Below are 23,121 nucleotides of genomic sequence, written 5' to 3' on the forward strand. Positions count from 1 at the left end.
TCATAATTTTATGAATTTGGGCTTTCTCTCTTTTCTTTTGGATTAGTGTGGCCAATGGTTTATCGATCTTATTCTTTCAAAAAACCAGCTTCTAGTTTCATTTGTACATTCTACTGTATCTCTTGTTTCTACCCCATTGATCTCAGCTCTAATCTTGATTATTTCCCTTCTTATGTGTGGAGTTGGTTTGATTTGTTGTTGATTCTCCAGTTCTTTAAGGTGTAGAGACAGCTGCTGTGTTCTGGAATTTTCAATTTTTTGGAGGGAGGCTTGGATGGCTATGTATTTCCCCCTTAGGACAACCTTTGCTGTATCCCATAGAGTTTGGACCGAAGGGTCTTCATTCTCATTGGTTTACATGAATTGTTTCAGTTCTTCTTTGATCTCCTGGTTGATCCAAGCATTCTTAAGCAAGGTGGTCTTTAGCTTCCAGGTGTTTGAGTTCCTTTCAAACTTTTCCTTGTGATTGAGCTCCATTTTCAAAGTATTGTGATCTGAGAATATGCAGGGAATAATCTCAGTCTTTTGGTATCGGTTGAGTCCTGATTTGTGACCCAGTATGTGGTCTATTCTGGAGAAGGTTCCATGTGCACTCGAGAAGAATGAGTATTCTGTTGTTTTAGGGTGGGATGTTCTGTATATATCTATGAGGTCCATCTGGTCCAATGTGTCATTCAATGCTCTTGTTTCTTTATTGATTTTCTGCTTTGATGATCTGTCTATTTCTGAGAGATGTGTGTTAAGATCTCCTACTGTTAATGTATTCATATCAATATGACTCTTTATCTTGATTAACAGTTTTTTTATGTAATTGGCTGCTCCCATACTGGGGGCATAGATATTTACAATTGTTAGATCATCTTGGTGGATAGTCCCTTTAAGAATTATGGAGTGTCCTTCTGTATCTCTGACTACAGTCTTTAGTTTAAAATCTAATTTATCTGATATGAGAATCGCTACCCCAGTCTTCTTTTGAGGTCCATTGGCATGAAAGATGCTTCTCTATCCCTTTACTTTCAGTCTCAGTGTATCTTTAGGTTCAAAATGGGTCTCTTGTAGACAACATATGGATGGGTCCTGTTGTTTTATCCAATCTGCAACCCTGTTTCATTTTATGGGAGCATTTAGGCCATTCACATTGAGAGTGATTATTGATAGATACGTTTTTATTGACATCGTGTTACCTTTAAAGCCTTTTCTTTCTGTAGATTGTCTCTCTATTTCTGTTCAATGCTATTCTTAGTATTTTTCCTCTTTTATAGAACCCCCCTTAATATTTCCTGCAGTGTGGGCTTGGTGGTTGCATAGTCTTTTAAGCCTGCCGGTCATGGAAACTCTTTATCTCTCCCTCATTTTGAATGTTAGTCTTGCTGGATAAAGTATTCTTGGCTGCATGTTCTTCTCATTTAATGCCCTGAATATATCTTGCCAGCCCTTTCTGGCTTGCCAGGTCTATGTGGACAAGTCTGACGTTATTCTGATTGTCTTTCCTCTGTAGGTAAAGAGCCTCTTTGTCCTAGCAGCTTTCAAGAGATTATACCTACAATTATGATTCCTCAATTTGGTTATCAGGTGCCTTGGTGTTTTTTTGGAATGTAGAATTTTGGGTGGAGACCTTTCGGCCTCTAGTACATGAACACTGGTTCCATTCACAAGATTGGGAAAAATTTCATGAAGAACTTGTTCCACTATATCTTCTAGACTTCTTTCTTTCTCCTCTCCTTCAGGGATTCCAATAATTCTGACATTGGAACATTTCATGGCCTCATTTATTTCCCTGATTCTGTTTTTGTGATCAGGTTTCCTCCTGATCCTTTCTCTCTATCTGTTTTTCCTCCAGATCACTAATTCTATGTTCTGTCTCAGTTACCCTAGCTTTGAGAGAATTTAGATTAGATTGGAACTCATTGAGAGCATTGTGAACCTGAGCCATGGTAGCTTTTAACTCTGCCCTAACATTTTGAACATCCTCTCTGGCCGCTTTCAGCTCAGCCCTAATCAATTCCATTTGGTCATCCATGGCTTTCTCCAACCTAGCTATTGCGTGGATAATTGTTAGCCTGAATTCTCTTTCCGACATATTGTCTGTGTTGATAGCCATAAGCTCTGTTGCTGAAGGTCCCTCCTCTGTATTTTTCCTTCTGTTGGGCATTTCTCCTCCTAGTCATTTTGGTGAGAGATGACTGAACAGATGTAGCTGGATGTATCGACCATGGTGCACCTTGGAACACTTCTGAGTAATCAAGATTCCCCACCCCTACAAAAGAAACAAAAGAAAAGAAAAAAAAATGAGAGAGAGAGAGAGATCAGAAAGAAAGGGAAGATGAAAGAGAAGGTTCAGCCCAAATGTGCCCCAAGGTAAGATTTATGAAGTATACACACAAAAACAGACATCACAAAGATTGATAAAAGTATATGACAAGAGAAAATATATATATATGGAAATAAAGGAAGAACCTCGTCAAAAAGAACCCCAAGTGTAAGATATATATACTCAGGTGTATATATCTTATATATACTCAGTGTATATACTCAGTATATACTCAGGTGTATTTTTCTTCTGGTGGAAGAAAAAGATGGGAGAGTGGTTATAAATTCTCAGGGTGGGCAAGGAAGGTTGTTTTGATTCTTCCTGGGTGTATCTTGATATCTTTGTTAAATGACTCAACTTTCCTAAGATAAAGGGGGATTAAAAATTGGTTTACCTATAGGGGTAGTATTGATTGGGGAAAGGGGATTACTTTGAAGTTTAACTCTTTATGAATATTAGAAAATAAAAATAAAAAGGAATAAACTAGACTAAACTAAACTAAAATTAAAAAAAGAAATTCACAAACCATAAGTGACTCTTAATCCCACAAAACAAACTGAGGGTTGCTAGGGGGAGGGGGTTTGGAGAAGGGGGGTGGGGTTATGGACATTGGGGAGGGTATGTGCTTTGGTGAGTGCTGTGAAGTGTGTAAACCTGGCGATTCACAGACCTGTACCCCTGGGGATAAAAATATATTATATGTTTATAAAAAATAAAAAACTAAAAATTAAAAAAAAATTCAAAAAATAGAAATCCAGAAGAAAAACACAGGGGTATGTATCAAAAAGTTCAGGTTAGAAGGTTATTATGGAATTTGATGTACTGGACATCTCACTGTGATGGTAAATAGGTTAAAAAATTATCTATATAAGAAAAAAAAATGAACCAGAATAGTGGGAATGAGTTAAAAATAAAAGTTGTCCCATGAAGAAGTAGTGGTGGTTGTTCTCTTGTAGTCTTTTTTTTTTCCTTTCTTGGTTGGTTTTCTGGGGGAGGGGCCTGCCACGTGGGTTTTCAGTCAATTATGTTCCCTGAGTTAAGTTCCCCCACCCCCCCTCAAGGGGGTGGGCTCTGAAGAAACCGGTTTTTTCAGGCTTCTGTTCTCTGGCGGTTTTTATGTTTGTTTGTTTTTTTTTTCTCTCACCTTGACCACTTTTGATGGTTTTTGTAGTTTTAGAGGAAAACAAACTGCTTCCTACCTCCCTCTCAGAGAGAAGCCTCAGTCTGGCTGCACAACCCATATAAGTTCCCCCTTGGCCGCTGGCAGAGCAGGTTCCAAGTCGTGGTCCCTGGGGACGCAGGATCTTTTGCTTGTATCCAAAACCACGGCATCAGTGGCTGTATGGGCAGCTCCAGACTGCCAGAGAGGTTCCAAGCAGTGATTGCACACTGAGATTTTCCCGCTGGCCCAGGCTGGGAGTGCCTGGTCTTTCTGGGTATAAGAGCGCCCGGCTTGTGCGCATCTCTTTCAGGGGAGGCTGTGGGTCGCACGCGTGTTTCATGCCCTGAGAACAGGGCGCAGGTCTGAAAGCACCAGGCTGGGCCTTTGCGTACCTCTTTCAGGGGAGAATGAGGGGCACACGCATCTCAGGCTGTATAGCAGGGCTTGCGTGTTCTGTCCTCTGGTGAGGCTTCCAGCCCCTCACAGGAGCCAGACCCCACGTGTTCTCGGGCGCGCTGGCAGCTTAGGGACCAAGACCTGGTTTCTCCACCACACTTTCTCTGGCTCAGCACTAGGGGAGGCTGTCCTGGGACCGGGGACTTAAGTCCCTGTCCCTAGCCACCCCGATTTCCACAATTTCCCCCCAGAGATCCTTTGCTCTTTTGAAGTGCTTTCAACCAGTCTCCAACTTAATGCTGGTCCCCAGATGCAGGGCACTCTTGCTCCTATTAGGGGTATTACTTTCCAACCGGTTGCCTCTGGTGGCTCCCTTCCCCTTTTGTTTATCTTCTGATATCAGTCCGCCATTTCCACTCTGCTTTACCTGCCCACTGATGTCTTCTGCTCCTGTAGAGATCCAGACATGTATAATTCTGACCTCAGGCTGATTTCATGGGTGATCAGAGTTCTTTGTTTGGTAATCAGCTCACTTTAGGGTACAGGTTTAAAAGGTGCCTTCTACTTCCCCGCCATCTTGTCCCCCTATTTTCTTTTTAAAATTTTTTGAACTTATTTTTACCCTCTTTCTTCCCCACATGATTTGGGATCTCCTCTGATTTGGTTAAATCACATTTTTCTGGGATCTTTTTCCCCCTTTTAGTATTGTATTTTCTCTTTGATATATTCTTATCTGGATAAAATGACAAGGTGGAAAAACTCACTACAAAAAAAGGAACAAGAGGCAGTACCAAAGTCTAGGGAATTAATCAACACAGACATTGGTAATATGTCAGATCTAGAGTTCAGAATGACGGTTATCAAGGTGCTAGCTGGACTAAAAAAAGGCATGGGAGATATTAGAGAAAAGCTGTCTGGAAAAATAAAAGCCCTTTCTGGAGAAATAAAAGAAATAAAATCTAACCAAGCTGAAATAAAAAAAGCTATTAATGAGGTGCAATAAAAAATGGAGGCTCTTGCTGCCAGGATAAATGAAGCAGAAGAGAGAATGAGTGATATAGAAGACCAAATGACAGAGAATAAAGAAGCTGAGCAAATAAGAGACAAACAATTACTGGATTACGAGGGGAGAATTCGAGAGATAGGTGATACCATAAGAAGAAACAACATTAGAATAATTGGGATTCCAGAAGAAGGGAGAGGGGAACAGAAGGTATATTGGAGTAAATTATTGTAGAGAATTTCCCTAATATGGCAAAAGGAACAAGCATCAAAATCCAGGAGGTGCAGAGAACTGCCCTCAAAATCAATAAGAATAGGTCCACACCATATCATCTAATAGTAAAACTTACATGTCTTAGTGACAAAGAGAAAATCCTAAAGCAGACCAGGACTAGAAATTTGTGACATACAATGGTAAGAATATTAGATTGGCAGCAGGCTTATCCACAGAGACCTGGCAGGCCAGAAAGAACTGGCATGATATATTCAGAGCACTAAATGAAAAAAGTATGCAGCCAAGAATACTAGACCCAGCTAGGCTATCATTGAAAATAGAAGGAGAGATAAAAAGCTTCCAGGACAAACAAAAACTAAAAGAATTTTCAAACACCAAATCAGCTCTCCAGGAAATACTGAAAGGGGTCCTCTAAGCAAAAAGAGAGCCTAAAAGTAGTAGACCAGAAAGGAACAGAGACAATATACAGTAATAGTCACCTTACAGGCAATACAATGACACTAAGTTCATATCTCTCAATAGTTACCCTGTAAATGGGCTCAATACCCCAATCAAAAGACAAAGGGTATCAGAATGGATAAAAAAAATAAAACCCATCAATATGCTGTCTACAAGAAACTCATTTTAGACCCAAAGACACTTCCAGATTTAAAGTAAGGGGATGGAAAAAAATTTACGATGCTAATGGACATCAAAAGAAAGCTGGGGTGGCAATCCTTATATTAGATAAATTAGATTTTAATCCAAAGGCTGTAATAAGAGATGAAGAAGGACACTATATCATACTGAAAGGGTCTGTCCAACAAGAAGATGTAACAATTTTAAATATCTATGCCCCTAACATGGGAGCAGCCAACTATATAAACCAGTTAATAATAAAATCAGAGAAACACATCAACAATAATGCAATAATACTAGGGGACTTTAACAATCCCCCTCACTGAAAGGGACAGCTCATCCAAGCAAAAGATCAACAAGGAGTTAAAGGCTTTAAATGACACACTGGGCTAGATGGATATCACAGATATATTCAGAGGATTCCATCACAAAACAACAGGATATACATTCTTCTCTATGTGCACATGGAACATTCTCCAGAATAGATCACATCCCAAGTCACAAATCAGGTTTCGACTGGTACCAAATGATTGGGATCATTCCTTGCATATTTTCAGACCACAATGCTCTGAAGCTAGAATTCAATTACAAGACGAAATTTGGAAAGAACCCAAATACACAGAGGCCAAACAGCATCCTACTAAAGAATGAATGGGTCAACCAGGAAATTAAAGAATTTTTAAAAATTCATGGAAACAAATAAGTGAAACCATATTATAATTGACTCTCTCTGCTTCACTTATTTGTGGAGCATAACAAATTGCATGGAGGACATGGGGAGTTAGAGAGGAGAAGGTAGTTGGGGGAAATTGGAAGGGGAGGTGAACCATGAGAGACTATGGACTCTGAAAAACAATCTGAGGGGTTCGAAGTGGCGGGGGTGTGGGAGGTTGGGGTACCAGGTGGTGGGTATTATAGAGGGCACGGATTTCATGGAGCACTGGGTGTGGTGCAAAAACAATGAATACTTTTATGCTGAAAATAAATAAATTTAATTAAAAAAATCATGGAAACAAATAAAATGAAAACAAAACTGCTCAAAATCTGTGGGACACCGCAAAGGCGGTCCTGAGAGGAAAGTATATAGCGATACAAGCCTTTCTCAAGAAACAAGAAAGGTCTCAAATATACAACCTAACCCTACACCTAAAGGAGCTGAAGAAAGAACAACAAAGGAAGCCTAAACCCAGCAGGAGAAAAGAAATAATAAGGATCAGAGAAGAAATCAATGAAACAGAAGCCAAAAAAGAAAAAAAAAATCAAAAACCAAAAAACAAAAACAGTAGAACAAATCAACAAAACTAGGAACTGGTTCTTTGAAAGAATTAATAAGATTGATAAGCCCCTGGCCAGTCTTATCAAAAAGAAAAGAGAAAGGATCCAAATAAATAAAATCATGAATGAAAGAGGAGAGATCACAACCAGCACCAAAGAAATACAAACAATTATAAGAACATATTATGAGTAACTATACGCCAGCAAATTTGACAATATGGAAGAAATGGATGCATTCCTAGAGACATATAAACCAGCAAAACTGAACCAGGAAGAAATAGAAAAACTGAACAGACCCATAGCCAGTAAGGAGATTGAAGCAGTCATCAAAAATCTCTCAACAAATAAGAGCCCAGAGTCAGATGGCTTCCCAGAAGAATTTTACCAAACATTTAAAGAATTAATTCCTATTCTCCCGAAACTGTTCCAAAAAATAGAAATGGAACAAAAACTTCCAAACTCATTTTATGAGGCCAGCATTACCTTGATCCCAAAACCAGACAAAGATCCCATCAAAAAAGAGAATTACAGACCAATATCCCTGAGCATGGATGCAAAAATTTTCACCAAAATACTAGCCAATAGGATCCAATGGTACATTTAAAGGATTATTCACCATGACCAAGTGGGATTTATACTTGGGCTGCAAGTTTGGTTCAACATCTGCAAATTAATCACTGTGATACAATACATTAATAAAAGAAAGAACAAAAATCATATGATACTCTCAATAGATTCTGAAAAAGCATTTGACAAAGTACAGCATCCTTTCCTGATCAAAATTCTTCAAAGTGTAGGGATAGAGGGCACATACCTCATTATCATCAAAGCCATCTATGAAGAACCCATAGTGAATATCATTCTCAATGGGGAAAAACTGAAAGCTTTTCCCCTAAGGTCAGGAACATGAAAGGGATGTCCATTATCATTACTGTTATTCAACATAGTACTAAAAGTCCTAGCCTCAGCAATCAGACAACAAAAAGAAATTAAAGGGATCCAAATCTGCAAAGAAGTCAAACGCTCACTCTTTGCAGATAGTATGATACTTTATGTGGAAAACCCAAAAGACTCCACTCCAAATCTGCTAGAACCTGTACAGGGATTCAGTAAAGTGTCAGGATATAAGATCAATGCACAGCAGCCAGTTGCATTTCTATACACCAACAAGACAGAAGAAAAAGAAATTAAGGAGTCAAACCCATTTACAATTGCACCCAAAACCATAAGAATCCTAGGAATAAACCTAACCAAAGAGGCAAAGAATATGTATTCATAGAACTATAAAGTACTTGAAAGAAATTGAGGAAGACACAAAGAAATGGGAAAATGTTCCATGCTCATGGATTGGAAGAACAAATACTGTGAAAATGTCTATGCTTCCTAAAGCAATCTGCACATTTAATGCAATCCCTATGAAAATATCATCCATTTCTTTCAAAGAAATGGAACAAATAATCCTAAAATTTATATGGAACCAGAAAAGACCTGTTCGGAAAAAAAAAAAGAGGAATGTTGAAAAAGAAAGCCAAAGTTGTTGGCATCACAATTGAAGACTTCAAGCTCTATTACAAAGCTGTAATCATCAAGACAGTATGGTACTGGCACAAAAAGAGACATATAGATAAATGGATCTATGGTCAACTAATCTTTGACAAAGCAGGAAAGAATGTCCAATGGATAAAAGGCAGTCTCTTCAACTAATGGCATTGTGAAAATTGGACAGCCACATGCAGAAAAATGAAACTGGACCATTTCCTTACACCACTCACAAAAATGGACTCAAAATGGATGGAAGACCTCAATGTGAGACAGGAATCCATCAAAATCCTTGAGGAGAACACAGGCAGCAACCTCTTTGACCTCAGTCACAGCAACTTCTTCCTAGGAACATTGCCAAAGGCAAGGGAAGCTAGGGCAAAAGTGAACTATTGGGACTTCATCAAGATCAAAAGCTTTTGCACAGCAAAGGAAACAATCAACAAAGCCAAAAGACAACTGACAGAATGGGAGACAATATTTGTAAACAACATATCTGATAAAGGGCTAGTATCAAAAATCTATAAAGAACTTATCAAACTCAATACCCAAAGAACAAATGAATCCAATCAAGAAATAGGCAGTGGACATGAACAGACCTTTCTGCGAAGAAGACATCTAGATGGCCAACAGACACATGTAAAAGTGCTCCACATTACTCAGCATTAGGGAAATACAAATCAAAACCACAATGAGATACCACCTCGCACCAGTCAGAATGGCTAAAATTAACAAGTCAGGGAATTAGAGATGTTGGCGAGGATGCAGAGAAAGGGGAACCCTCTTACACTGTTGGTGGGAATGCAAGCTGGTGCAACCACTGTGGAAAACAGCATGAAGATTCCTCAAAAAGTTGAAAATAGAGCTATCCTATGACCCAGCAATTGCACTACTGGGTATTTACCCTAAAGATACAAATGTAGTGATCAGAAGGGGCATGTGCAACCAAATGTTTATAGCAGCAAAGTCCACAATAGCCAAACTATGGAAATAACCTAGATGTCCATCAACAGATGAATGGATAACGAAGATGCCGTGTATATATATACAATGGAATATTATGCAGCCATCAAAAGAAATGAAATTTTGCCATTTGTGATGACGTGGATGGAACTAGAAGTTATGCTGAGAAAATAAGTTAATCAGAGAAAGAAAATTATCATATGATCACCCTGATATGAGGAAGTTGAGAGGCAATGTGGTGGGTTTGGGGGGTAGGAAAGGAATAAATGAAACAAAATGGGATTGGGAGGGAGACAAACCATAAGAGACTCTTAATCTCACAAAACAAACAGGGTTGCTGTGGGTAGGGGGGGTAGGGAGAGGGTGGTTGGGTTATGGACATGGGGGAAGGTATGTGGTATGGTGAGTCCTGTGAAGTTTAAACCTGGTGATTCATAGAACTGTGCCCCTGGAGCTAATAATACATTATATTTTAGTGTAAAAATTAAAAAAAAAGGAATTGATAAGATATTGGTTAAAAGAGGAAAGGAGAAAATTTAAGAAAAATAGAAAATAAAAAAAATGAAAATTTAAAAAATTAACATTGAAAGACTACAGAATTGTGGGGGGGAAAAGCCATGAATTCTATGTGCTGTATTCTCCTAGAGCTGGAATATTGCAGTTCTCATTGATTGGTAAATTTGGTTTTGGCTGGATATTCTTTTTTTTTTTTTTTAAAGATTTTATTTATTTATTTGACAGACAGAGATCACAAGTAGGCAGAGAGGCAGGCAGAGAGAGAGAGAGAGAGAGGGAAGCAGGTTCCCTGCGGAGCAGAGAGCCCGATGCGGGGCTCGATCCCAGGACCCTGAGATCATGACCCGAGCCGAAGGCAGCAGCCCAACCCACTGAGCCACCCAGGCGCCCCTTGGCTGGATATTCTTGCTGATATTCTGGGGGAGGGACCTGTTGCAATGATTCTTAAATGTCTTTGCCTGAGGTAGAACTGCCCTGTCCTTGCTAGGCGGCAGGTTAAGCAATCTTCTTGGGTTTGCTCTCAGTAGCTTTTGTTCCTTGAAAGCTTTCCATATAGCTTTGGAGGATGAGAATGAAAATGGTGGCTTTCCACTCGCTGGCCCTGGAGGAGCTGAGAATGTAGCCCTCCTGCCCTCAGTGAGCCCTTAGAGAAAAGGAATCAATCACTCCTGTCTCCCTGGTCTGGCAGCACTCCGTGCTCACGTGGCCTGTGACCAAGTGTTTCTATCTCTGGTATACGACACCATTTGGAGTTTCAAACCCAGCAGATCCCTGTGGTGCACTCCTATGTGGCTCCGCCTGGGGGAGGAAGGGGAGTTTTCCCAGATCTGCTGCTTTTTGGGCCCCTGCTTGAAGAGCAGTGTCCTGACTGTGCCATGGATCATGTTTTATAGTATCCCCGAGGTGGGAGCACACCCATTGACTTCATCTTTGCAGCCAGTTGCCTTGCTTGATATTTGGGTGCTCTGTCAGTCTCAGACACCCCTGGTCTTCCTGTCCCCCTGAGGATGCCTAGACCACACTGTCCCAGTGAGGATTCCACTCTCCCCCCACCCCAACCCCTTAGCCACTGGAGTGATGTCTCTCCGTGGAGCACACTTCTAAAAGTTTGAATTTTGTGCTCTGCATCTCTATTGCCTTCCAGTAACCAGCTCCCTCCCTCCTTCAGTCTATCTTTCCAAATATCACCTGGGATTCACTTCTCCACACATCCTACCTTCCAGAAAATGGTCACTTTTCTGCTCATGGAATTGCTATTTTTTTTTTTAAATTTATTTCCAGCATAACAGTATTCATTATTTTTGCACCACACCCCGTGCTCCATGCAATCCGTGCCCTCTATAATACCCACCACCTGGTACCCCAACCTCCCACCCCCCGTCCCTTCAAAACTCATGGAATTGCTATTATTCTTTTCTTGGATCTCCTGTTGAGTTTGTAGGTATTCAGAATGGTTTGATAACTATCTTGCTGAATTCCTGGAACCAGATGAAATTTAAGTCTCCCACTCCTCTGCCATCTTGCTCTGCCCCCCTGCTCTTGAGTGAGTCATCATATTTGGTGCCTTTTAAGGAATTTCTCTATTTTTCACTAAAATTACTGAAGTATTGTTTATGGTATTCTCCTTTTCATCATTTTAATATCTTTATACACTATAATAATATCAACTCTCATCACTGATATTGGTAATTTGTGTTATTTCTTTTTGTTTTTCTAATCAGTCTGGCTAAAGTCTTATCAACCTTATTATTGTTTTTCTGATACACAGCTTTTGTTTTCATTGATTCATCTATTATTTTTCTGACCTACTTAATATTAATAAATTATTACATAATTTTTTTAGTTATCCCATTTTTATTATTCTGGAACTTCTTTAATTTTATCCGTTATCTTTTGAAGAAATATAAGCCTTTTCATTTTTAATATTAAATTTTTAATTATAAACATCCATATTTTAGAAAGACTGTATGTAACTTGTAGGTTAGAAGTACAATATGTTGGAAGGGGAGGTGAACCATGAGAGACTATGGACTCTGAAAAACAATCTGAGGGGTTTGAAGGGGCGGGGGGTGGGAGGTTGGGGGAACCAGGTGATGGGTATTGGAGAGGGCACAGATTGCATGGAGCACTGGGTGTGGTGCAAAAAACAATGGATACTGTTATGCTGAAAATAAAAAAATTAAAAAGAAAAAGAAGTACAATAAAATAAACACCTATGACCTTAGTGGATTACTTCTATACCCATCAGATCTTATTAATACTGATTCCCCCTCCTTTATCTTTTACAGGGTAACTTCAATTAAAGTTGTAGAAGGGGGCAGTAGGGTGGCACCTTTGGTTGATCAACGGACTCTTGGTTTCAGCTTAGGTCCTGATCTCAGGGTTGTAAGATCAAACCCTATGGTGGGCTTCACTTAAGTGTGGATTCTGCTTGAAATTCTCTCTCCCTCTCCCTATGCCTTCCCACTCATGCTTGTGCACTTTCGCTCCTTCTTTCTAAGATGAATAAATGAATCTTTAAAAAAGTTGTAGAGGAATTTGATTATGTTTTTCTATGTACTAATTGTACCTAAGAAAAATTGTTCTCAGTTAACATTAAGTCAAGTTTGCCTGACTTTTAAAGCTAACATTCACTGACTGCTTTCTGCAGTTCTTATCAGTGTCCTCAGAAGCAGGTGTTACCATCATCTTTTTTATGGTTGAAGTTTGCTTTAAGCCATACTCAACAGAAAACCCAACTCTAGCTCACCTGCTGTCTTGCATTGGATTCTTCAGATGTGGACCCTGAGTTAGAGATTCATGAGCATGTGATTTACTAAAGAATTATCCCCAAGAGAGACTGCTAAGGGATTTGGGCAGAGCAGCATGAAGCCTATAGGAGAATTATTGCCGAATAGTTTGATCCAAGACAAGGACTTGCAAAAGCTTTGTGAGGTTGATGAAGGAATGCAAACTCACAGAAACTTTCATCTCCTTGTGCAAGACAGCAAAGCAACATTAGTACCATAAAGACAATCCTTGTAAAAAGAGCTGCAAGTGCTGGATATTGAAAGTGTGTAGAGGGTGGTGGTGGCAATGGTTATAGAGGTGTACATACAGAAATGTAATAAAATAATTCAGTATAAAAGGATCTAAGTGTATTTGGGCAGAATATCAGTATTGCTCACCACATTAGGGTTCTTCCATATTTTCTTCCTACCGTTTTTAAAGTATTGGCCTTTCTCTCCATGCTCATTGCCTCATGGAAAAAAGTTGGCTGTTCTACCTTCAGCCTTATATCTATGTCTAGGTAGGAAGAAGGGGAGTAGGGTAAGACTGAAAAAAGGCATTTTAATTGAATATCTCCCTTTTACAAAAGCTTTTGTCAACCCCTTATCCTGCCTATATTTTATTGTTCAGAAAAACATCAAATGGTTACCATATCTATTGCATAGGATTCTGGGAAGGTTTATATTTCAAGTTCAGAATATTGGTGTCCAGTACAAAATGAGGTTCTGTTGATAAGAAAGTAGGGATAGTGGTGACATATATAAGGTAAACAACTGCAATATTTGATACCTCCTCATTTTACAGAGGATAGGGAGATTGAGCAGGGTCACATCATTTACTGAAGTTGCAGAGCCTTTAAGCAGTAAACCAAACTAATGTTCCTTTATAAAGAAGATTTAAGGTTTGTTTTTTTTTCTTGTGTGTGTGTATATATGTACTGTGTGAATGTATATAATCTCTATACCCAGCATGGGGCTCAAATTCACCATCCTGAGATCAAGAGTTGCAGGCTCTTCCAACTGAGTCAGCCAGGTACCTCAAACTTAGTGGTTTTGTTGTTGTTGTTGTTGTTTTTGTGGCACACAACATATAGTTTTGTCATCTTGCCATCTTGCCATTTTTATTTTAAGGCATACATTATGATGACACCATAGTAGCACATATCCCTCATTCTTTTTTTTTAAAGGCCTTTTCATGAAGTTATTTTTTTTCTCTCTCTCTCCCTTCCTTCCTTCCTTTTTTTCTCTCTTTAGAGAGATAGTGTGTGCATGTGAATGGGGAGGATAGAGAGCAGAAGGGAGAGAATCTGAAGCAGACTCCATGTGCAAGCATGTAGCCCAACATGGGGCTTGATCTCATGACCCTGAGATCGTGACCTGAGCTGAAATCAAGAGTCAGATGCTCACCTGGCTGAACTACCCAGGTGCCTGTATTCCTTATTCTTTATACAGTTGTATAATATTCCATGTTTATAGTCCCTGGATTTTCTAACTTTATTGTTGTTTTTTTTCCCCAACAGTTTTCAGTTAAAATATATCCTTTCTTATATTTAAAAATGTATCTTTATTTTAAAATTTATCATTTTTATTTTTTAAGTATTTATTTTAATCACCTGGTGCTCATCATGACAAATGCACTACTTACTCTCCATCTTCTATTTTACCTATCCCTCCAACCACCTCCCTTCTAGTAACCACCAATTTTTTCTCTATATTTGTCTCTTTTTTTGTGGTTTGGTTTGTGTCTTTTTCTTTTTTCCCCCTTTGCTTTTGTTTTGTTTCATATGAGTGAAATCATATGGCATTTGTCTTTCTCTGACTGACATATTGCACTTGGCATTATACTCTCTAGCTCCATCTATGTTGCAAATGGCATGATTTCATTATTTTCTTATGATTGAATAATATTCCCGTGTGTGTGTGCGTGTGTGTGTGTATCACATCCTCTTTATTCATTAATCAATTGATGGACACTCAGGTTCAGGCTGCTTCCATATCTTGACATTATAAATAATGCTGTTATAAATATAGGGGTACATGAATCCCTTTGAATTAATGTTTTCGTATTCTTTGGGTAAATACCTAGTACTGTGATTGCTGGGTAGTTCTATTTTTAACTTTTTGATGCACTTCCATACTGTTTTCCAGAGTTGCTGCACCAGTTTTCACTCCCACTAACACCGCAACAGTTTTCCTGTCTCCATATCCTCACCAACATCTGCTGTTTCTTGTGTTGTTGATTTTAGCCATTCTGACAGGTGTAAAGTGTCTCATTGTAGTTTTTTTTTAAATTTATTTTTTATTTATTTTCAGCATAACAGTATTCATTGTTTTTGCACCACACCCAGTGCTCCATGCAACCCGTGCCCTCTATAATACCCACCACCTGGTACCCCAACCTCCCACCCCCCCGCCACTTCAAACCCCTCAGATTGTTTTTCAGAGTCCATATTCTTTCATGGTTCACCTCCCCTTCCAATTTTCCCCAACTCCCTTCTCCTCTCTATCTCCCCATGTCCGCCATGCTATTTGTTATGCTCCACAAATAAGTGAAACCATATGATAATTGCCTCTCTCTGCTTGACTTATTTCACTCAGCATAATCTCTTCCAGTCCTGTCCATGTTGCTACAAAAGTTTGGTATTCGTCCTTTCTGATGGAGGCATAATACTCCATAGTGTATATGGACCATATCTTCCTTATCCATTTGTCCGCTGAAGGGCATCTTGGTTCTTTCCACAGTTTGGTGACTGTGGCCACTGCTGCTATAAACATTGGGGTATAGATGGCCCTTCTTTTCACAACATCTGTATCTTTGGGCTATATACCCAGGAGTGCAATGGAAGGGTCATAGAGAAGCTCTATTTTTAATTTCTTGAGGAATCTCCACACTTTCTCCAAAGAGGCTGCACCAACTTGCATTCCCACCAACAGTGGAAGAGGGTTTCCCTTTCTCCACATCCTCTCCAACACATGTTGTTTCCTGTCTTGCTAATTTTGGCCATTCTAACTGGTGTAAGGTGATATCTCAATGTGGTTTTAATTTGAAACTCCCTGATGACTAGTGATGATGAACATTTTTTCATGTGTCTGATAGCCATTTGTATGTCTTCATTGGAGAAGTGTCTGTCCATATCTTCTGCCCATTTTTTGATATGATTGTCTGTTTTGTGTATGTTGAGTTTGAGACAGCATGGTGCTGGCATAAAAACAGACACATAGACCAGTGGAACAGAGTAGAGAGCCCAGATATGGTCCCTCAACAATATGGGCAAATAATCTTCGACAAAACAGGAAAAAATATACAGTGGAAAAAAGACAGTTTCTTCATTAAATGGGAAAGCTGGACAGCTATATGTAGAAGAATGAAACTCGACCATTCTCTTACACCATACACAAAGATAAACTCAAAATGGATAAAAGACCTCAAAGTGAGGCAGGAATCCATCAGAATCCTAGAGGAGAACAAAGACAGTAATCTCTTCGATATCAGCCACAGCAACTTCTTTCAAGATATGTCTCCAAAGGCAAAGGAAACAAAAGCGAAAATAAACTTTTGGGAGTTCATCAAAATCAAAAGCTTCTGCACAGCAAAGGAAACAGTCAACAAAACAAAGAGGCAACCCACGGAATGGGAGAAGATATTTGCAAATGACAGTACAGACAAAAGGTTGATATCCAGGATCTATAAAGAACTCCTCAATCTCATTATAGTTTTGATTTATATTTCCCTGATGATAAGTGATGATAAGCATCTTTTCATGTGTCTATTAGCCTTCCGTATGTCTTTTTGGAGAAATATTCATGTCTTCTCATTTTTAATTGGATTATTTTATTTTGGGGAGTTGAGTTTGATAAGTTCTTTATGTATTTTGGAAACTAACCCTTTATTGGATATGTCATTTATAAATACCCTTTCCCATCCCATTTTTTGCCTTTTAGTTTTGTTGATTGTTTTCTTTGCTGTGCAAAAGCTTTTGAAGTCCCAATAGTTTTTTTTTTTTTTTCCTTTTGTTTCCCTTGCCCCAGGAGACATATCTAGAAAGAAGTTGCTATGGTCTGTGTCAGAGAAATTACTGCCTGTGCTCTTTTCTAAGATTTTTATGGTTTCTGGTCTCACATTTAAGTCTTTAATCCATTTCGAATTTACTTTTGTGTATGGTGTAAGTTAGTAGTTTCATTCTTTTGCATGCTGCTATCTAGTTTTCCTAACACCATTTGTTGAAGAAACTGTCTTTTATGCATTGGATAATCTTTCTTCTTTGTCAAAGATTAATTGACCATATAATTGTGGGTCTATTTCTGGATTTTCTATTCTGTTCTGTTGATCTATGTACCCATTTTGTATCATTACCACGCTGTTTTGTTTACAGTTTTGTAATATAACCTGAAGTCTGGAATTATGATGCCTCCAGCTTTGCTTTTCTTTTTCAAGACTGCTTTGATTATTTGGGGTCTTTTATGGTTCCATATAAATTTTAGGATTGTTTTTTCTAGTTCTGTAAAAAAAATGCTATTGATGTTTTAGTCAAGATTGCTTTAAATGTGTTGATCACTTTGGGTTGTATACACATAAAATTGTGTCTTTACAAGTGATTTCTGGAAGTAGGATTGGAATAAGGGCCATTTGCACTTTTTTTCTTTGAGTTGCCCATATCTTGTCTTATTTTTTTCTATAGGGTTATTGACTGTTTCTCTATTTTTAGAAACTATATTTTAAGCATATTAACTACTCATGGTATAGCTGCAATTATTTTTCTCATATAACATTTTACACCTCTTGAGTTAAAAATATATAATCAGTCTAACAATATTTTGATTAACCCCATCTGGAATTTGAGTCATAGTTAGCGAAGGCTTCTACTAATAACAGATATTAGAAGATTTTATTGATTTTTTCCCATCGTTTCACTTCTTATATTTAGATCTCTAACCCATTTGGGATTTCTCTTAGTATCAGCAATTTTACTTTTCCCCTTATGGATATCCAATTAACCCCATACCTGCATCACAAAGTTATACTTTTCCACACTTAACTGAGGTGTCACCTTTATCATATGCTAAATTTGCACGTGCATTTGAGACTACCTAATGTTTTTCTATTCAATTTGCCTATCTGTCCATTCCTTCATCAGTATCACATTACAGAGATTTTAAAACATAACTGAATATGTTGCAGATGTTTTAATATATTTCTAGAGAAGTTTTTTTTTTTCATTTTTTGCTTTTTCCAACTGCTAGAGGTTGTCCCCAAGTGTTAGTCTTATGGTGCCTTTCCATCTTCCAAGCCAGTGATGGCTGTTCAAGTGTTTCTCACATCATAATGTGACTGATTCTTCTGCCTTCTTTTTCCACATTTAAAGGATCATTGTGATTACATTCACTCACTCTTATCAACCAGGATAATCTCTTTATTTATTTTAAATTTTTAATTTAAGTTCTAGTTAACATACAGTGCAATACTGGTTTCAGGGGGAAAATTCAGTGATTCATCATTTACATACAACACCCAATGCCCTCTTTAATACCCATCACCCATTAGCCCATCCTCCCCACACCTCCCTCCATCAACTCTAAGTTTGTTCTCTACCATTAAGACTCTTTTATGGTATTTTTCCCTCTCTCCTTCCCCTTCCTTCCCATATGTTCATCTGTTATTTATTTGTCTTTCTGACTTATTTCACTTAGCATAATATGCTTCAGTTCCATCCACATTGTTACAAATGGGAAGATATCACTTTTTGATGGCTGAGTAATATTTTGATATACATATATATCAAAATATCACTATGTATATATATAGTATATATATTATATATGTGTATATATATCCTATATATAAGATGTGGTGTGTGTATATATATATACGCACACCACATATGTATACATACACATATATGTGTATATATTATATATGTGTATATATATCCTATATATACATATATCCAATATATGTGTATATATACATATATATATATACACATACATACCACATCTTCTTCATCTATTTGTCAGTCAATGGACATTTAGTCTCTCTCTATAGTTTGGCTATTGTTGATAATGCTGCTATAAACATTGGGGTACATGTACCCCTTTGAATCTGCATTTTTGTATCCTTTGGGTAAATACCGATTAGTGCAATTGCTAGATCATAGGGTAGTTCTATTTTTTGATTTTTGACAATCCTCCATACTGTTCTCCAGAGAGGCTGCACTGGTCTGTATTCCCATTAACAGTACAAGAGGCAAAGCTATGCTTTTAATATGCTGGATAGTGATTCATGTGTCCTCTTATGGGAGTATCCTATGGGCTAGAGACTACAATTGAACTTGGACAAATATTTCATCATCTTGGCATCTCAACAGGAAGCAGCTCATTGATTGTAACTCTACCAATTGGCTTTAACTTTTATCTCTTGCATCTGTTTCTCAGATTCCTAAGCCCCCTAATCCCAACCGTGAGTATTAAGGAACTTGGAGCAACTGAATTGACCTGGTTGAATTGAACTGATTTTGCCTGGCACCTGCACAGGGAACCTATTTAACATGATTTTGAGAATGGATATAGGAATCAATCAGGGTGGGTATTAGGGTATGGGGATAGAGTCTTCAGTCCTATTTCTTTCTCTAATGAGAAACTCACACTGACGTCTCTTATCCTTGTGCAACTGTGCACTGCGGTGTTGGAGTTTTAATACATAAATTGTACAAGTTTCAAGTTCTATGCGGACAAGAAGCATAGCTTAGGTTTTTGTTTTGCTTTGTTTTGTTTGGTGCTTTCATGGTACTTAGCAAAGTCCAATATACAAGGCATATGTTTAAGAAACCAGTGCTAAAAGACAAGATTTCTGGGCTGTACAGGTCACTGTACGATGGGGGAAAGGAATTTTGGGACAAGCCTGGCTCAATCCCCACCTGAGTACCCTAGCTTAAGATTTCTCTATCATACAATTTCTTGGCATGCAGCACAAAGGTTGAAATTGTTTTTGTTTTTTGACTTGTTTTGTAGATGTGGGGGTTATAAGTTAATCTTTTTAGACTTTAACCAAGTTACTGTATTATAACTAGCAATTTTCTTTCAAAATCCCCTGAATCTCAATTTTTACTGTTCTTTTCCAATTCTAAGCCACATTACTCATTCAAATAAAATTTTCTTGACCGTATTTCAAGGTATCTAATAAATACATAAAAATTTAACAAATACAAATAAAATGAGGGAAAAGTAAGTTTTAACATAATTGTTATTCCAGAAAAAAAGAAATGACCAAATTCCTTCCAATAATGTAGACCATCAAAACACATAACACAAAACACATAAAAATGAATAGCAAAAGACCACCACACATTTGTATATTTTAATCAAATAAAAATCACCATAGTGATGGTAGAAAGTATTTTTAGGAAAAGAAAATTGAACAGCAGAAATAATCAGGTTGAAAGATACCTAGCTGAGTCAGAAGTCAGGTTAAATTTTCTTTTGCAGGTGTATGTTGGTTGTTTGATCTCAGGTAAAAATTGCTGAATAGGTCCTTTGTGCTGGCCCCTATGATGGGCTCTGGGAGTACAAAGGTGAAAAAGATAATCTCTTCTCTGGAATATCTTACTTAGTTTTGAATTACCAGACAAATGACTTACTCCAGATAGTAACATTAGTGGATTAAGCTATGCTTATTTTGACTTAAAAATTTCAGAATAGGGGCACCTGGGTGGCTCAGTGGGTTAAAGCCTCTGCCTTCGGCTTGGGTCATGATCCCAGGGTCCTGGGATCGAGTACCACATGGGCTCTCTGCTCAGTGGGGAGCCTCCTGCTTCCTCCTCTCTCTCTGCCTGCCTTTCTGCCTACTTGTGATCTCAGTCAAATAAATAAATAAATCTTTAAAAAAATAAAAATAAAAATTTCACAATAGTCATTTTATGATAAAATCATTATGGCCTCACACACTTTTTAAAAAATACAGTTTATTCAAGAACTTAAACAATGTAATAGATAGGTTATTTTAAAGTATATTAAGTATATCATACAGCTGAATATGATTAACACTTAGTGTTTTTCAGAAAAGATGATATATATTCTTCTTTATTTTTGTCTCCATAATAAAACTGACAATGTAATAAAAGATATATTGTTGTTTACAGTTTTTTACCCTCACACAGTAATTCTTAGCCTTTTTAATCTTATGTTCTGCCAGCATTTTATCCAATAGATCTCAACAAATTAGAAATTTAAAAGCCTACACTTTCAGAAAAAGTTGTATTTCATAGGTACTGTTATTAGTTTAGCATTTATTGTCAGTATTAAACCTATGAAAAAGTTATAGTAGAATTTGAAGCCTTAAGTAAGCAAAAAATATTGCTTTAGTGGTTGAAAAATTTTATTATATAGTCAAGTATAAATTTTACTACCTTAGTAGTGTAAAATGCAAAGGTGTTTAATAAAAAATATTGCCATCATTACGCTTATGTGAAATTCTACACCAGGTAGACAAAGTAGAAAAAGATGTTGCCATCCAGAGGTTAGGTAATATGGAATGAAGCTCAGGGATCACAAAATGTATATCAAGAGCACAGTTTGTCAAAAGAAAGAAGAAAAGTCATAAAAACATTCTATAGTAGGCACGCTAATCAGGAAGCTAGACAAGGAAAACACTGTACACATGGGAAGAAAGGATTAGAAGAAATTTTGTCCAGGGTGACATGTATATCAGGTCATAGATCCCTGGAGCATAATGTCAGAAGGACATTGTATAACACAAACATAAGGAATAGTCAGTTATTGATATTGCAATGTTAATTCTGTGTCCCACCTAGGCTCTAGTAGATTAAAGGACTTGTGGCCTCACCATGGTACTTAGTTTGTTAGATATTCCCAAAGATTTCAATTATATGTCTGAAATAAAATTTATTTTACTTTGTAATATAAGAATGCCCTGCTAAATTTACCTTATTCTATAAGAATCAGCATTGTTTAAATGAAATAATTAGATGTAAAATTATTTACTTTACAAATACTACATTTATTTTTCTTAATTTTTCAACTACCTGTCTCTTTTCTCATATTATCTGCCTACCTATCAATGTGTCTGAAGTTTTGGGCATTTTATTTAAAGATTATATTTATTTATTTATTTGTCAGAGAGGGAGAGAGAGAGCAAGAGAGAGTGAGTGCACAAGCAGGGGGAGTGGCAGGCAAAGAGAGAAGCAGGCTCCTGGCTGAGCAGGAAGTCTGAAGCAGGACTTGATCTTGATCCCAGGATCCCCTGTCATGACTTAAGCCAAAGGCATCAGCTTAACCAGCTGAGCCAAGCAGGTGTCCTGGTTTTGGGCATCTTCAAACAAATTTGGTGTTTTATTCCATTTGTGAAATGGTCAGTCTAAGTAGATCTGATTGTCTTTTCCCAAAAGCTCTAAGGTTTGAATTTGTTGTTTGGAACCAGGCAAAATTATGTCTCTATGTAGCTTTTTAAAATGGATCCCTGTCTAAAATGAAACTTGGATTAAGGCCCTTGCTTCTCCCCAAAGATATCAGCTCTAAATATCAAGCTTTCTGGGCTGAAAGTAGAAAAAAGTAGAAGTCAGGTTGTATATTTTCTGAGGTCTATGTAACAATACACGTTTGAATATGTAGTGAGACAAAGGTTAGTAAAAAACAGACAGAATATATTAAAAACACATTTTTACAAATAATAAGAAAAATATTCCATAGCATACTAAGTACCCTTCATTTCCCTTAAACATTGTCTGGCTCTTTCTTTATCTCTCAACATTTCTCCAGCACTGGCTATTTGGATTACCCAACCGAGGCTCCACAGCTTTTCATCACATGAAGTTTAAGAGAGCTTAAATATGGTATTCTCTATACTCTTTGAATCCTCAGTTGGGTCCCCTACTTTAATTAGAGCAAGGTGGTTATCCTTTACTCCTATAAACACTCCAGGATTATTCTTACATTCAAAAGAAACACATTTAGAAGACTTCCTATGAAGGCGGAAGAAGGCCTGGTCTGGCAATTGGTTTTCACATTTTTGTAGCTGAGGAAAAAAGAAAGCAAGCAACCATCATGTAAGAGGGAAGTCCAAAATCAACCTTACCTCCCTGCAATAGAAACTAAAAGGGAATAATTATAACTAGTATTTCTAGCAAGGATGCTACTAAGTAGGGGATGGGAGTGCTGGGTGTAGTAGGAAGAAATGGGTAGAGGGCTAAAGTGGGGGGGGGTGTCTGATTTGATTCATTGATAGTTGAGAAACGTAGCTTAGAGTGACTGGATTTGGATGCAGCAGCTCAGGATTTGTGCCTGACTTTTGCCATGTACTATCTCTGAGATGTGTGCACATTGC

General features: G+C 37.8%; 1 protein-coding gene across 3 annotated transcripts in view; it reads right to left on the bottom strand.

Moving 5' to 3' along the window:
- Positions 1–1,849: 1,849 nt before the first annotated feature.
- Positions 1,850–23,121, bottom strand: part of IL33 (interleukin 33) — a 67,347-nt gene continuing 46,075 nt past the window's right edge. For 2 of the 3 annotated variants that reach the window (XM_032308254.1, XM_032308252.1), the window contains one exon: positions 22,029–22,812. In XM_032308254.1, coding sequence (XP_032164145.1) covers positions 22,612–22,812 — 201 coding nt within the window. In that variant the 3' untranslated portion in view covers positions 22,029–22,611. Of the gene's footprint in view, positions 2,258–22,028; positions 22,813–23,121 lie in introns of those variants that run through there. The other variant, XM_032308253.1, reaches the window with a different exon arrangement.

The sequence above is a fragment of the Mustela erminea genome, chromosome 12 (genome assembly GCF_009829155.1).
Source record: "Mustela erminea isolate mMusErm1 chromosome 12, mMusErm1.Pri, whole genome shotgun sequence".
Lineage (NCBI taxonomy): Eukaryota > Metazoa > Chordata > Mammalia > Carnivora > Mustelidae > Mustela > Mustela erminea.